This window comes from Aythya ferina (assembly GCF_964211825.1).
Source record: "Aythya ferina genome assembly, chromosome: 15".
Taxonomy (NCBI): Eukaryota; Metazoa; Chordata; class Aves; order Anseriformes; family Anatidae; genus Aythya; species Aythya ferina.
This window is the reverse complement of record NC_140314.1, coordinates 1,705,980-1,720,340: the sequence shown is the minus strand read 5'-3', so window position 1 is coordinate 1,720,340 and position 14,361 is coordinate 1,705,980. Positions and strand designations below refer to the sequence as shown.

At 56.5% G+C, this 14,361-nt stretch overlaps 1 protein-coding gene across 1 annotated transcript in view; it reads right to left on the bottom strand.

Annotated features, from left to right (window-relative positions):
* Positions 1–1,013: 1,013 nt before the first annotated feature.
* Positions 1,014–14,361, bottom strand: part of HS3ST6 (heparan sulfate-glucosamine 3-sulfotransferase 6) — a 28,894-nt gene continuing 15,546 nt past the window's right edge. Inside the window, exon 2 of the mRNA XM_084537380.1 lies at positions 1,014–1,794. Within this exon, the coding sequence (XP_084393506.1) occupies positions 1,176–1,794 (619 nt within the window). The 3' untranslated portion in view covers positions 1,014–1,175. The remainder of the gene's footprint in view (positions 1,795–14,361) is intronic.

Sequence of the window (14,361 nt, the reverse complement as noted above, 5' to 3'; positions counted from 1 at the left end):
TTTTGTTTGCTCTGCTTGGGTGAATTTGGAGAAGCAGGGATTTATATTTTATGGGGGAGAAATGCCCTACTTCATCAGCTGGGATACTCAAAGAGCACGGGAAGGTATGTGATACACAGCTCCCTGTCCCCAGCCCAAAATCTGGCACTTACTCCAAACCACCTCTGTTAATTGTTGTCCTTAACTAGGAAATTCCTTCAGATGATTCTCAGCCTGCAGAAAACACCCCGTGCTTTGGGTTTGCTGCTTGGCCAGCCTCAGCCCCATGGCAGCCAGTAGCTGGCCCCAGCACGGATGATTGCCTGAATGCAGCCCCCCTGGGCTGGGAAGGGGCTGAGGGCACAGCCGAGCACCCACCGTGCCCCAGCACCAGCACCCCTTTTTTTCCCCTTTTTTATTTTATTTTTTGCACATAGGCTTGTTTCAGCAGAGGGGAGCTGCACCCAGGGCTTTTCCAGTCTTGGCCAACACCATCAAACTATCTCGCCACGTCCAGGAACAGCACGGCTCCATACTTAGCATTTTGGTTTTAACACTTCCATCAACAGAATGTGGAAACGGGGGAAAATCGGTGCAGGGAGGAGCAAGCTCATTGCAATCACCTTCACAGCCCTTCTCCTGTAAATCTCACCTTGAGATACAAAAATCAGAAAATAAACCGATGGGATGCACAGAGGCTGACCTTGTGGCCAGCAAGGAGGGAAAAAGGAGCTGCCATCAAATGTCACAAACACGGACCTATAATTTATCGTCTAAGGCTTGACACTGCTCACAGTAAAATCAGTGAGTAACCGGTTCTCTGAAGGCAGCAGAGGGGCTCACACGTTATTAAATAGAAGTTATTTTTGCCACCTCCCTTGCTGGAATGGGCACGGGCAGAAGCCGCAGGGCAGGAGCAGCCCAGACCCTGCTGTGTGCCCCAGGGCTGGTTGGTGCCCAGTGCTCGTACACAAATGCACCCACACCCTCCCTCTCGCCCCCAGCACGGCCACAGTTAACATAGATTAGCAAGATTTATATGGAAGAATATTTAATCTGCTCAGGGGGAGAGGGGTCATCTGTGTTTTTATTTCTTAAATATTTCTCTCTACTCCGGAAGGGTCCGTTTCTGGCCGGAAAAGGTCCGATATAAATTAGAACGAAGGGAGGAGGCTGCTGGTGGCCCCGCGCACGGCTCAGTCCCACCCGAAGTCCTGCCCCGTCATCTGGTAAAACTTCATGTTGAAAGGTCTGTAAAACTCCTGCAGGCGCTGCACCACCTGCCCGTCGATTTTGGGGTGCGGCCGCCCCTTGGACTTCCCCAGGCAGCGGGGCTTGCTGCTGCCCTCCGGCTTCTTCAGGCAGGGAAAGCCCTTGGTCTCGTTGAAATAGAAGTGCTTGTCCGTCACCACCCTCTCGAGACCCAGAAAGTCCTGGACGCGGCCCATCTCCCCCGCCGGGTCGCTGACGAGCCGCTCCCCGCTGACGAAGAGGAATTTGGAGAGGGGGAAGTACCGCAGCCAGTTGTCCAGGTGCTTGGCGTAGATCCCGATCCTCACCGCGCTCCAGCTCGTGTCGATCAGCCCCGTGCTGACGTTTTTGAAGGCCAGGGCCTGGAAGCTGGGGATGGTGGGGTTTTTGGAGAGCGTCTGCGTGTAGTCCGAGATGGCGCGGGTGACAGGGTTGCGCACCACCACGATCAGCTTGGTGTCCCGCGACATGTTGTAGATGCGCCGCGGAGCCTCCTTGGTGACGAAGTAGCTGGGGGTCTTCTCCATCGTGATCTGCCCCTCCAGCGTCCGCGGCATCAGGCTCCTGGGGAGAGAAAGGGGCATGGTCAGGGCTGGTGACTGTGATCTTGCCTCGTCACGCCCTGTCGGTCACCTCCTCATCCTCAGACCCCTTCCTCAGAGCCCCGCTGCCCATCTCGCCCCTCTCAGTCCCCCCAGGCCTGTCCCCGGGAAGGGTTTCCCTATTACTGCCCCGCTCGCACCCCACTGCCTGTCCCAGCTCAAAACCAGGGAGGAGCTCAAAACCAGGATGCTGCAGGAGAGGTTCCTTAGAGCACCTCATGCAGAGAATCTGACTGAAAGCAGTCGAGGTGCCGGTGTGATGCACGGTGTGGAACCCTCCTGCACAGCACCCTGGCACCGAGGCAGGATCTGCCCCAACCCAGGGCCATGCAGAAGCCCCTGTGCTGTGCCCGTTCTTGCACGGGAACACTTTTTGTCCTGGCCATCCAAAGGAGCACATCGACTGCAGATGCTCACACTCTCCATAGAGTTGCAAAGAGGAGAGGTAAATCTTGACATAGGTGTGGGCACCCATTTGGGTGGGCAAAGGGACAAGGAGGTAACCTGGGGGTCTGGCACAGCCCTGGCAGCAGGGACGAGCACCCTGGGGGCTAAGCTCAGCCACTTCAAACCCAAACCAATCGGGATGCAGAAGCCCACCAAGGCTCCCCCCTCCTCCAGACATCAAGCAGTTAAGGCCAGAAAAAGATTGTTTCTTTTTTTAAAAAAAAAGAGGCGGAAAACCTCTCAGGGCCCAGGCATTGTGTTGTGTAAAATTCACCGCCCTGATTGTTCCCTTGTGCACTTTAATGAGGCATTAATTGCTGGAGAAATTACCCAGGCATATCATAGGCATGTCACCCCATGGGCTGAGGGCTCCTTGGGGGGGGCTGCACGGGGTGCCCCCCCTGCAGCAGCACAGCACCTGCCCTGAGCTCCCCATGTCCCTCTTCTTCTCGGGGGTGGACACGTCCCCTCTGGGCAGCCGGTGAAGAAGGGGCTTGGTTTGTGCAGGACTGAGCCCACAGCGGGGTCACCTCGGACACGGCGCGCAGGAGGTGCTGAGCGGGTGCCCCCTCAACTGCCCAGCCCCAAATGCCAACCATGGCCAGGGATAAAACACCCCACGGGCGATCCCCCCACGTGCTGCTGGAGCTGGCAGCGCTCTGGGGACACCGATGGCTCTGCCTGGTCCTGGTGGCACCGCTGGGCTGTGCCTGGTCCCCAGGCGGGGACACACGCAGCAGCCTGGGCCACGCTGCCGGCACGCCAGGGCTCTGCCCAGCAGCACGTGTTCCTTATGTAATGGGAAAAGGCTTGAGGTTTGGGGAGGTTTGTTTTGTTTTTTTCCCCTGGACACAGGAAAGAACACTTTATTAAAAGCATTTGCAAGCAACGCTGGGCTCCGCACAACTCCCTCCCCTGAAAGAGAGGCGAAGCCACTTGCGGCTTTATTTTGGTGGCTTTTTTTGGACGGTGACAGCGCTCAGAGCCACCTCTCATCCCCAGCCTCACCGGCCATCAGCAGCGACAGGGCAGCCTGCACAGCTGGCTGGAGAAGCTCCTGCCCAGCAGCCTGTCACTTTCCCCTGTACCTGTAACCCCAAACACATCCCAAACCCAAACCCACGATGGCTGGGGGATGATGGACACAGACACCTCCAGCCTGGCTCCTGGCTGGCCAAGTCCCCTGCGTGTCCCCAAGCTGCCTGTGCTTGCCTGGGACGCCGCTGGTGTTTCTGTTTCTGGAGAGTGACTTCCTACGTGCTGCTCAAGCTCTCAGCACACATGGGTTTAAGACCTAAATCCGTCACTGTCCCCGCTGTGCAACAAAATGCTCGTTATGCAACATTTGGGACGACGCCCTCTGAGATGCCACAGAGCCAATGTTACACCAAAATACTGCTTTCTTCAGGCTGTGCTCCACAAACTTTGACCCGAGCTCAAGTTCTGCTCTGCTTTCGTTAGAGGCAGAGCTTTGAACCTGCTGCAGCTGCCACCGCCAAGCTCCCCGAGCCATCAGCACCCATCCTGGCATCCGCAACCCTAAAAATTGGTCATTTCTTACAGCACGTGAAGAGCAAATTGAAAGAAAAGAAGAAAGAAGGAGACCCAGGATGCTATTCCAATGGGAATTTCCTCCAGGTACAGCGCAGCACGCCTGGGTGGCCACAGAAAAAGTTCACGGAAGGCAAGGTTTTGAGAAAAAAATCACTAAAACATTTTAAAATTACCAGGTTTTCTATGCCAACACATGCTGCTCCATCTGTGCTGCCAGGGGTTATTTCTAGGAAAAAATAAAATAAAAATACATCCCTGCCCAGAGCTCTCTCTGCCTGGGCTCCACCTGACCCCCACCCCGCTGTGATGATCGTGAGGAATGATGCCAGCCTGGACACCCCAAGAGCAGCCTTTCCAGCAATATTTTCCAAAAGCTGCTTTATGCCCTCTCCTTCCCCGCAGGAGGGCAGCCAGGGCTGACAAGAGGGGTGACACATGCCTGACGCCACCGGTACCTTCCCCGCATGCATCCTGCCCACCAGGGGCTTGTCAGCACGCAGGAGCAACCCAGCTTTAATTAAAGCCAGCCACGCCCTCCTTAGGCTTAAGGAAAATTTAATTAAAGTAGAATTTTTAATAAAAGCCCACACTAAGGCAGGGATTCCCAACTCTGCATGGCTGGAGCAGCAGTGAGGGCTGTGCGAGGGATGCGGGGACCGTCCCTGCTGGGGACAGCGATGCCCCACGCAGACCCCCAGGAGCAGCACTATGAACAAAGCCCCTGCACGACAGTGCTACCAAGGACCCTCCACAGAGCCCCAGCACCTCTCTGGTTTTGTTGCTGCCCAAGCACATCAGGAACAACGTCTGCCAAACAACTGTGCAACACGCATCTTCTGCACAGCTCCGTCACACAGATTCCCGGCTACCTACGAGATAATTACACTCTTTCACGTTTTCATTAACTCCCTAAGAATTGCCCCAGTTAATTATTGATAAGCTCTGCCTGCCTCCAGATCTGGCTAAAACCAGCAAATGAAGGGCAGGGCTCCTGTTGTGCTCCAATTTAGCAAAAGCGCTGGAAACTTTAAACTTGGAGCTAATTTTTGTTGACCTTGAGCTCCTTGGGCACGCCGAGCATTGCCCAAGGGAACATGGCACCACGACAGGGGAGCACCCGGCAGCCTTCGATGGAAGTTGGATTTCAAGAGAGACCACACGCCCCGGAGGAGGGATAAAAGTCCTGCTTCTCTATTAAGCTGATACATTTCAATTTTTGATAAATATCGAGGTGACTGGCACTTGAAAGGCATCGGAAATAAGATTTCCTACGTGGAGATATACAAAATGTGGAGATGTACAAAATGTGCCGCAGGGTGCTGGCACACGGGGCTGTTGGTCAGCGGGGGACTCATGTCTGGAGCGTGCCCTCGTGGCTGAGGGAACCTCACTGGGACAGCACAACTCATAGCCAGGGGGAAACTGCAGGTTAAGGCTGTGCTCCTGGGGGCCCTCGCTTAGATGAATGACCTCCTCTCTTGAGGTAGCGAGGTGCAGGAAGTCCCAGCCCTGATAACAACGCAGAAACCTGCAGGAAATACAGATTAACAGCCATAGCAGGCAGGTAATCGGAGCAGACTTCAAAACCTTGGGCTGACATAACTTCCCAGGGTTAATCGGTTGAGGATTCCTCAGCTCTGGGATGGTTTTGCTGGAGACGGAGGAGAACTCATCCCAGGAACGGGCTGAGTGTAAAGTAATGGATGCGCCTGCCTGGGGCGAGCTCGCTGATAAGGAAGGCTCCAGCCCAACAGCCTCCCACAGGTGATGCCAGGCAGCATCTTTAGCGGGGCCCAGCCTGTGCCAGGAGTGAACAATGGCCCCGAAACCCAGAAAAACCATGGACAGGGGTGATGGGGGCTGTTGGACCAGGGCATGCAGGTCCTGCATCATCACCCACCCCATGGAAGGCAAAAGGGGGAACAAAACCTCCCCATTATTATTAAAAAACGAGCGTTGATCAAATAAAAAGAAAGAAAAAAAGCCACCGACAAAAGCAAGTGAAAGGCGAGGGGATTTCTGCCGGGGTGGACATGGTTGAGAGCTTTCTGCAGTGCCACAGACAGCGACTCTTTCAGGGCGCTCAGCCAGGAAGGCGAGGGGTGATGCTGAGGACAAAACCGGCAGGATGGGCGCAGATTAGGGTCACCCTCCCTGGCCCGGCTGGTGCGGGCAGGGGGCACAGAGCCATAGGGACACGGGGGACACGGCACCCCCCGAGCAGCGGGGTGAAAGCCTGCCCCATGGGCTCAATGGGGCCGGCACCTTTTTGTGTAAATGTAAAGCAGTTTGGAACCGGAGAGGGGCGAGGGCCGGGACAGATTTATCCAGATTTATCCTCTGCCCGCAGACACCCCTACCACCCGGATCTGCATATGAATCGCCCCAAGGCTTATCTCACCCGGCGGGGACAAGGCGGCCTTTGTGGTGGCAGCAGCAGCGGCTATGAAGTTGTTAAACTGGAACCAGTTAGCGATACTCTCAGATACTGGGCTGCTCCATAAGGCAGCCAGGATAGCGGCACCTCTGCTGGAGAACGGGGTGAGAAGACATTAAGGGCTGGGACATCACAGGGACAGACCCAGCCACATGTCCCCAGGCATGGAGCTGCAGCAGGACTGTGGCTGCCAGGGATGGATGGGGGCAGCCACCCCGGTCCCCCCCGTCCCCAAAGCAGCGCCTGTCCCTGCCCTGGTCCCCTCCACCACCTCCTCCCGGAGCATCTGTTGAACCTCCGCACCCCGACAAGCCGCCCGGGAGCAAATTAGGGCCGCAGCCACGTTTGCTCCTCATTACTGTGCTCTTCCCCTTGCCTTCCCCGTCGCCCCCTCGGAGGGGCCAGCGGGGCCGTCATCGCCCCCACCGGCGGGCAGAGCCCCGCGGCGCTTTCCCTCCCCGCCTGCCTCCATTATTTTTGATTCTTTCGCCGATTCAAAAATGTGCAAATGAGGCCCCAGCTTCCCAATCGGGCCTGGCCATGAGCTAATTGGCTTTAAGCAGGGAAACCTGAATATGCTAATGGAGGCAGTAACGAGCCCGGGATGCGCCTGGAAGGGGAGCCAAGCCCTCGGCTCACTGATCGGCTGACTCGAGACACGTCAATTAACAACAGGGAAGATAATTTATTAATGCTCCTTTGCTTCCCCCCCGCCCTCTGCACCTAATTACAGATTGATACAAGAAACAAAACGGAGGTTTGGGTTTTTGAGCCCCCAGCAACCGCAGTGGCCCAGGACCAGGCTGAAGGTGCTGAGCGGGCGCAGAGGATCCGTGGCTCCTCCAGCATCAGCGATGGGTCCCTGCCTGGAGCCACCCGGGCTGGGCAGCAGAAGGGGCTCAGGAAAGGGCCGGGAGCTGGGGAATGTTGTGTTTGGCTTCCCGACCTATTTAGCATCATGTTCTTGGGGATGTGGAGTGATGGAAAGGGGAGAAGCCTGAGCCAGCATTAGCATTTCTAATCAAGTGGCTGCTTTTACGAGTCACCCGACACCCGGTTATTAGCCCCCGATAAGAAGCAGGGCCGTTTCAGAAGCCATTCAAAAGAATAAATCACGTCTTTTTTGCAGGCTACAAAACCATCCAGCCCTCTGCACACCCCAAGTCTCAAATCCTGGCCATAAGAAGAGGAAAAGGACGTTTCCCCACCAACATCATGGGGCAGCTACAGCCCCCTGGCACGCACGCCTACTCCCCTCCACCGCACTTCATCTGCGCTGGGCCCACACTCATGTTTATGGCTGGGGAGGGCAATTATGGGCAGCTCGAGGCCCTGAAGGTTTCTGAGTGATTACGGTGTTCTCTTTCCATGGTTATTCCAGCAGGGTCATTAAGGCCAAAAGGGCTACTGGTGAATACACCCAACGCATACCATTATGGAGAGCAGAAACCAGAGACAATGCGAGTGCAGCTCTGGCCCCAGAGCGGCAGCACTGGATGAAGCTGCTCAGCGCAGGGTGGGCAAGGGGTGCTGCATGGGGTGCCCCAAGACAATAGCTCCTGCTCGCAAACCTGTCTGCTTGCACACACAGTGATCCTGCACGTACTCATGCACCAGACAAGCACCAAGAGCTGGCTGGATGGGGACAAGGAGCCAGCAGTGCCACCCCAGGCAGGGTCCACAGCAGCATGGGGATGCTTGCAGCCCGCAGGTGCCACAACTGGAGAGAGACCAGGAGGAAAAAGCTCCTCCATTCCCTGCTGCACTTCACGCGCAGTGAGCAAAGGCGCCTATTGAACACCCAGAGAGCCAAAGCAGCTGAACCCCCTTTTAGAGTTACAACGGGTGAAAAACAGAATAGCAACAGGAATCCCCTCAAAAAAAAAAAACACCTCCAGAAAGAGCAAGCAGGCAGGTCACCTGCACGGGGACCGGGGACGCTGCGGGCTCCCTCCGGAGCGAAGCTCGGCCGAATGCCACAATTAGAGCCCCCCCCCAGGGGCTGGCTCCCTGCGCCCCTTTGATTCCCAGCCCCGGGGGCACAGGGACGGCCAGTGGCAGGTGTCTTGCCTGTGACCCGGGTCAGCCGAGGGCTCTGATCTCCAAATGACCCTGCCCGGCAGTGAATATGTGTACCCGCGCTCAAACAGCTTGCAGATGAAGGAGCAGCAGACTGGAGATGATTTATTCAGGAATTAAAGGTTCAGTACCCCTTTTAAAGGCTGAGCCTCGCCACTGTCAGCCTTCATTGCACACAATTAAAGGGGTTAGCTGCCTGGGCCCGCCACGGCCCTCCTCCCTTGCAGGGGAATGAAATAAAACAAAAACAACCCCTCCACACGCCCCCACCGCCCCGCAGCCCCATCCCTGCAGCGTACGGTTTGGGGCATGACAGGGGGATTTGCAAACTCGGCCCACGAATGGTGCTGAGCTCAGGCACGGGATGATGCTCTCTCTCTGCCTTCTGCAAGGACGGGGAGGTGCAGACCCTCAGGAACGGGTTTTCTCCCCTCTCGCAGATTTATTTCCTTCCCTTCAGAGTTCGGCGAGCTGCCCCAGTGTAACTGAGGGAGGGGAAACATCGCTCACGGGCGCAAACAGCAGGAACTCAATGAAAAGCTTCCTTCCCTTTATAGCAGAAAAGGAAGAAATCCGCTGCCTGCAGCGGCTGCTGGTAATCTCTTTCCAAGGCAGTAAATTTTCCTGCAGCTACCCCAGCAAGTAATCCAGCAGATTATTACACCTTTCAGTGAAATCAGCCGTTTAAATACGCTCTCCCCTGGCCGTGCATCTTATGTTTTACGGCCGGCTGAAGATGCCCGACGGGCAGTCTGAGAGCAGCCAAACAAAAATTATGCTCTGCTGCAAACAGAGCGGAGGCACCGGTGACAAATTTTATACCTCCGGTAACCGGGTCCTTGGGCGCTCCAATAAATAAGGAAAATTTCCTCTTAAAACTTGGCGGGGCTGCCAGGCTTGGGGCCGTGCATCACCACTGTGAGACACCCAGGGGAGACCAGGAGGGCAGCACAAAGTGCTGGGGGGGTCACGCGCCCCAGGTGGGCAAAACACAGCAAGAGTTTACAAAATCTTTGCTTACAATTACAAATAAAAAAAAAAAAAACACACATATTGGTTTTGACTGAAGTATACTCTTGCAGCAACGGGCTGATCCTTCCTGGTTTCAGGAAGGAAATAAAAAGGCCATAAGATCTCAATTTTTCAGCTTTAAAGTTGCACGGCTCGTGTCTCCTGTCTGAACCCTGCTTGCACCCCGGACAGGGCCAGCAGCTCCTGCAGAAATGGGAATTCCCCAGTGTCCTGGTGCCAAAGCAGGTGAAAGGAAAGCAGGCGTGCACCAAAAGCCAGCCCCAGGAACACAGTGAAAAAGCTGAGGGGAGCACATCCCTCCCACAGCACTGCTGATGGGTTAACCTCTCCCACAGCATCAGCGGCCCTGGGGAGGAAAAAAAAAATCCCTATAATTTTGCAGTTCTGCCTGCGGGACCTTGGGGCACTGCACGCCCACGAGCCTCACTGAGCAGCTGCAATACAGGGACAAAAAAGGGGCAAAATCCTCCAACGTGCTGAGTGTGCCCGTCCTGCAGCAGCGCAGGGTGCATCCACGGCCCCGGCATCGCCGCAGGTGCGGGACCAGCGGGAGCGCAGACGAGAGGGAGGAAGAAAGGAGGAATTCACACGTGTCTGCCAGAGCGAGACCTTCCTGCCGGCCGCTGCACCGACAGATGCTTTGATTTGATCAGCAGATGCTGACGAGGCACCAAGACAAGTCCCCAGAGCCATGAATAATTTCACTGCCTTCGTGTTTATTTGATCTCAGCGTGGGGCTGCCCGGCGCTGCCGCCCCATCCGGCGCTCTGCGCCCCGTGGCCCTGCTGGGGCTGGGAAGGGTGCTGGGTGCTCTTCCCCCGTGCACCTGCACCTCCTGCAGAGCTGGGGGGGCACGGGGAGCATGGCATGAACACGACCGAGCCCAGCTTTTTTTATTTTATTTTTCATTTCTCCTTTAAAATGGATAAAAATGGGAACTCTGGACCTGAGCAGAGAGTGGGGGCTCTGCACCAGGGCCACCAGGTTCTGTTGCAGTCACCGATTCAATGCTCAGTAGAGCACAATGAATGCATTTCTGAGTAGCTAAGTGGCCACAGCCCCCCGTGGTATGGCACAGATCCACCCACCCAAGGTGGCCTCCAGACCACGGCACCCAGGGAAGCAATGGCCAGGGCTGAGCAGCGGCACAGGACCACAGCCAGGCCAAGGCAGCACGAGGAAAATGCTGTGGGCAGAAGGGATGGGGAAAAATCCTCACTGAGGTCTTCCCAGGATGCTATCAGCTCCTCCCTGGGTGGCTTTGGGACAGCCTGGGGCCACCTGCAGCACATGCAGCCCTCGCTGTGACACTGCCGAGCATCGGATGGGGACAGGGGACGTGGGGGGACAGCATCTCCTGCCACGGGCAGCCCCCTTCCTGCAGGGCCCTGCACCTCATCACCAACCACTGCAGGTGGGGAGCACACCCTGGGGCTACCCAGGAATGCGAGCATTGGCAGGGAAAATGAGGATAAAATAAACGTGCAGGTGGCTGCAGCCTCAGCCCCGCACACGGGACACAGCGGCAGTGTCCCCGGTCCCTGTGCAGAGCACGGCACAGTTGGACGTTCTCCTCAGGATGAAACCACCCCGTGAAACATGAGCAGGCTCCAGAGACGGGTTGGCTAATCTGGTGTGGAAAAGCTGTCAGATTTGGCCGAGGGACAGAGCCAGCTTTATTTATTTTATAACGCAGCGGGTGGTGTGGGGAAGGCTGCTTGGAAGCTTCGTTCAGGGTTAAAAAAAAAGACGAAAAAAAACACACAACAAGACCTGCCTCTTCAGCAGGTTCCCTCCTCATGCCAAAGGGAGGCCAGGCTGACCTGCAGCTGGGAACCACTGCATGCACAAAAAAACAGGGGGAGACAATCCGGGTGGGTGCACAGAGGCATACGGCCAGGGAGCACGGCAGTAACGGGCCCATCTCGCTCCTTGCCCAGCCACGGGCAGCAGCCACAGGGTCTCAGAACACATCTGCACTGGTCCAGGGCCTCTCCTAGGCTTGGAAGCCCATGGCACGATCTTACAGGCCCTGTGTTAAACCTGCACAGCCTGACCGAGGACCCCGGGTCCTACTCCAGCAGGTAAACCATAAGCAGTAAAAGCTGCTCACACCGTCTGTATTTTAAACCGAGCAAATTCAATTGCTTTAACTAATGCGATTTTAAAAAAATCACACTGCCCACAGCACCTTCAGCATCCAGTCTAGAACTGCAGCAGTGGGATGTGATGAGTTAGAAGTCAAAGATGCTACCAGTGAGGGTTTCGCACGTGGCAGCTCCGCCGGTTCCCCTTCATGGAGACTTCTGCAGAAATGCTTTCCCGGCTTGGCTTCCCCCTGCTGAACAAGCGCTGGTCCTGTTCGAAGCTGCAGGTTCAAGCTAACCGCGAGTCGCTCTGAAACGCATCCAGAACTGTCTCGTTTCTACCTACGAAAACATAAATCAGCCCTCGCTCCTGGACCGCAGCCAGGCCTGAGGTCTGCGGCGAAGCCTTTGGGATCCATCGGGAAAGTTTCCCGCCACGGTTTTAAGCTCTTTTGGCCAGATCCACAAAGGTATTTGGGAACCTAAAGCTCATTGAGATTGCCAGTACCTGAGCACCCAAATCCCCCCAGGAATGGGATCTCCTGCAGGCAGCCACCTTCGCCTTCCTGTGGACAACACTGAGAGCTGTGCTGGTTTCTGAACAAGAAGCTGAGCTTTGCCCTGTGCTTCCACACCCCCCAGCCCTCTGCATCCCCAGCTTGCTGGCAAGCATCCCCGCACACAAGGGACCGCGTGCCCCAAACCCATCTGCCACAGACCCCCATCCCCGTCGGCGACGGGCAGCAGGACGGGGCAGGAAGCCAGGACACCAACAGCCGGGCGCTGCCGCCAGCAGCTTCCACAGCCCAAACCAGAGCCCGAGCTCTAGGACTGGGCCCCAGGGAGGAAGGGCACCATATTGGAGCAATTACCTGGGTTACTCCCGTCTCCGCGGGTGCCCGCCGTGCCCACCGCCAGGCGGGGTTCAGTGGCAGATGAGCAGCACCAGCTCTCAGCAGGGCATGGAGCAGGTGTGTGAGCAGCCCCATGAGCGGCTGCGGTGTGGGGAACGGGGGCTGCTCACCCATGGGGGGAGGCAGCAATGTTGCAGCTGTGCCCAGGCAGGGGGTGCACAGAGATGCGGTGGTGACCCCCAGGCATCTCCCTAATGTTGTCCCCGACAGCTTGAGCAGGCGATGGTGCGGCTGCTGCATCCACCCTGACTGTGAGATGGGCACCGGAGCCTCTGGGCTTAGTTTGGGTTCAACAAAGGAAGCTTTGAGTTAAGCCCTCACCCTGCAACAGGCACCGTCCCCTTGTCCAGCCAGCCCCTGCACCCTGCAGAGCCCATGCTACCCGTGCGAGGGTTCGCAACAGCTCAGGGCTCAAGGGGCTCGTGTCCCCATCCCTGCCTCCGTCAGCAAGAAACAATCCCATCCGGGCTGCTTGGTGCTGCTCTCAGGCAGAAGGTTGTCATTCTGCCACAGAAAAGCTCTCGTTGCGATGGAAAACGTACCCAATTTTCCACAAAAATGAAAAGAAACAACAAAAAAAATCCCCATCTGTGTCAAATTTGTAATACAGCCTCAGGGAAGATGGGAAACAAATTTAGCTCTTTTTTTTTTTTTTTTTTTTTTTACTATCAGAAAAAGCCCCGTTTCCTGGCAAGGAGCACAGGCGAGCTTCGCCCCAAGTGCAGCAGTGCCATGCGGGGCCATGCTGGGGACAAGGAGCATCCCATGGCACCCACCAAAAAGAAGGGGGAACTGGCACAGAGGGGCTGCCCAGGGGTTCCCCTCCCTCACAACCTGCTCAGCCTCTTCTCTGCATCCACGGGACTTTTCTCACCCACCTGCAGCCCGTCCTACGTGTGCCAAAAACGCTCCCTCTGTGGAGAAGCCTCAGAAAGGCAGCCGATCCCACAGGGGTGGCTCAGGTGCCCCCTGGGCTGTGCCCATCCCTCTTGCTGGGCACTGGGGGGGTCCTGCTGGTCCCCAGTGCAGGAAATCCCTGCCCTGCCAGCCGGGCTATTTGCAGGTCCCCAGCAACCCCAAACCGGCCCAGCAATGGGGTCTGGGAGCTCTGGCAGACCCAGCCGTGGAGCCAGGCTCTCGGCCCTCCCCACGTCCTCCTTTCCCCAGGAACAACTGGGAATTCTCTCACAAAGCCTTTCGGCACTGGCAAAGCATCAGATTGTGGCAACCAGAGCTGTTTGTGGGAAAGGACTGGATTTTTATTATTTTTAGCCTGGCTTCCTAAGGAAATGTGGCTTAAGCAATCACACGGTCTGTCTGCCTATCCACCCGCCTGTCTGCTGGTCTTCCCCCGGCCGCGTCTGAGCCCACCGGCCCATTCCAACCTAATTTAATGGAGGAGAAGGATCAAAACTAGGAATTTCGCACATTTCCAGGAAAAGCTGTGGCCAAGCAGGAGCCGTGACCCTGACCACTACCGTTGGCTCGGGGAAAGGCAGCTCCAGCACGGCCCCATGAGGAAAACCCCAGCAGGAAAGCACTTTGCTGGCCTCATCCAAAGGAAAGGCACAGTCGAGCATCCCAGCACACCCAGCCCTACATCCTCGCACTGTCACAGTCCCCAGGGGCATCGTGGAGCCCTGCAGGACCAACCCGGGCAGGAGCAGACCTGGCAGCAGGGCACAGCACCATCTCCATCAGCAGGGCCAACACGTGCGAGCAGGATGGACGCGCCCGACCCTCACCCCTGGGCAGAGGAGCAGCAGCAAAGAAAGGGCATTTCTTCACAGCCCACAAAGCTTCGGGAAGAGGGAAGCTCCAGCGGCACAGGAATTCAAAGGCTACATTATTTGCTCCCGAGTTATTATGTGCCATCATGTGTACTCAAGACAGTCTTAAGCCTTCAGAAGCTGGTGGCCAGCGGAGCAGCGAGGGCTGAAGCGCAGCAAGCTGTCAGCAGCAGAAAGCTGCTATTCATT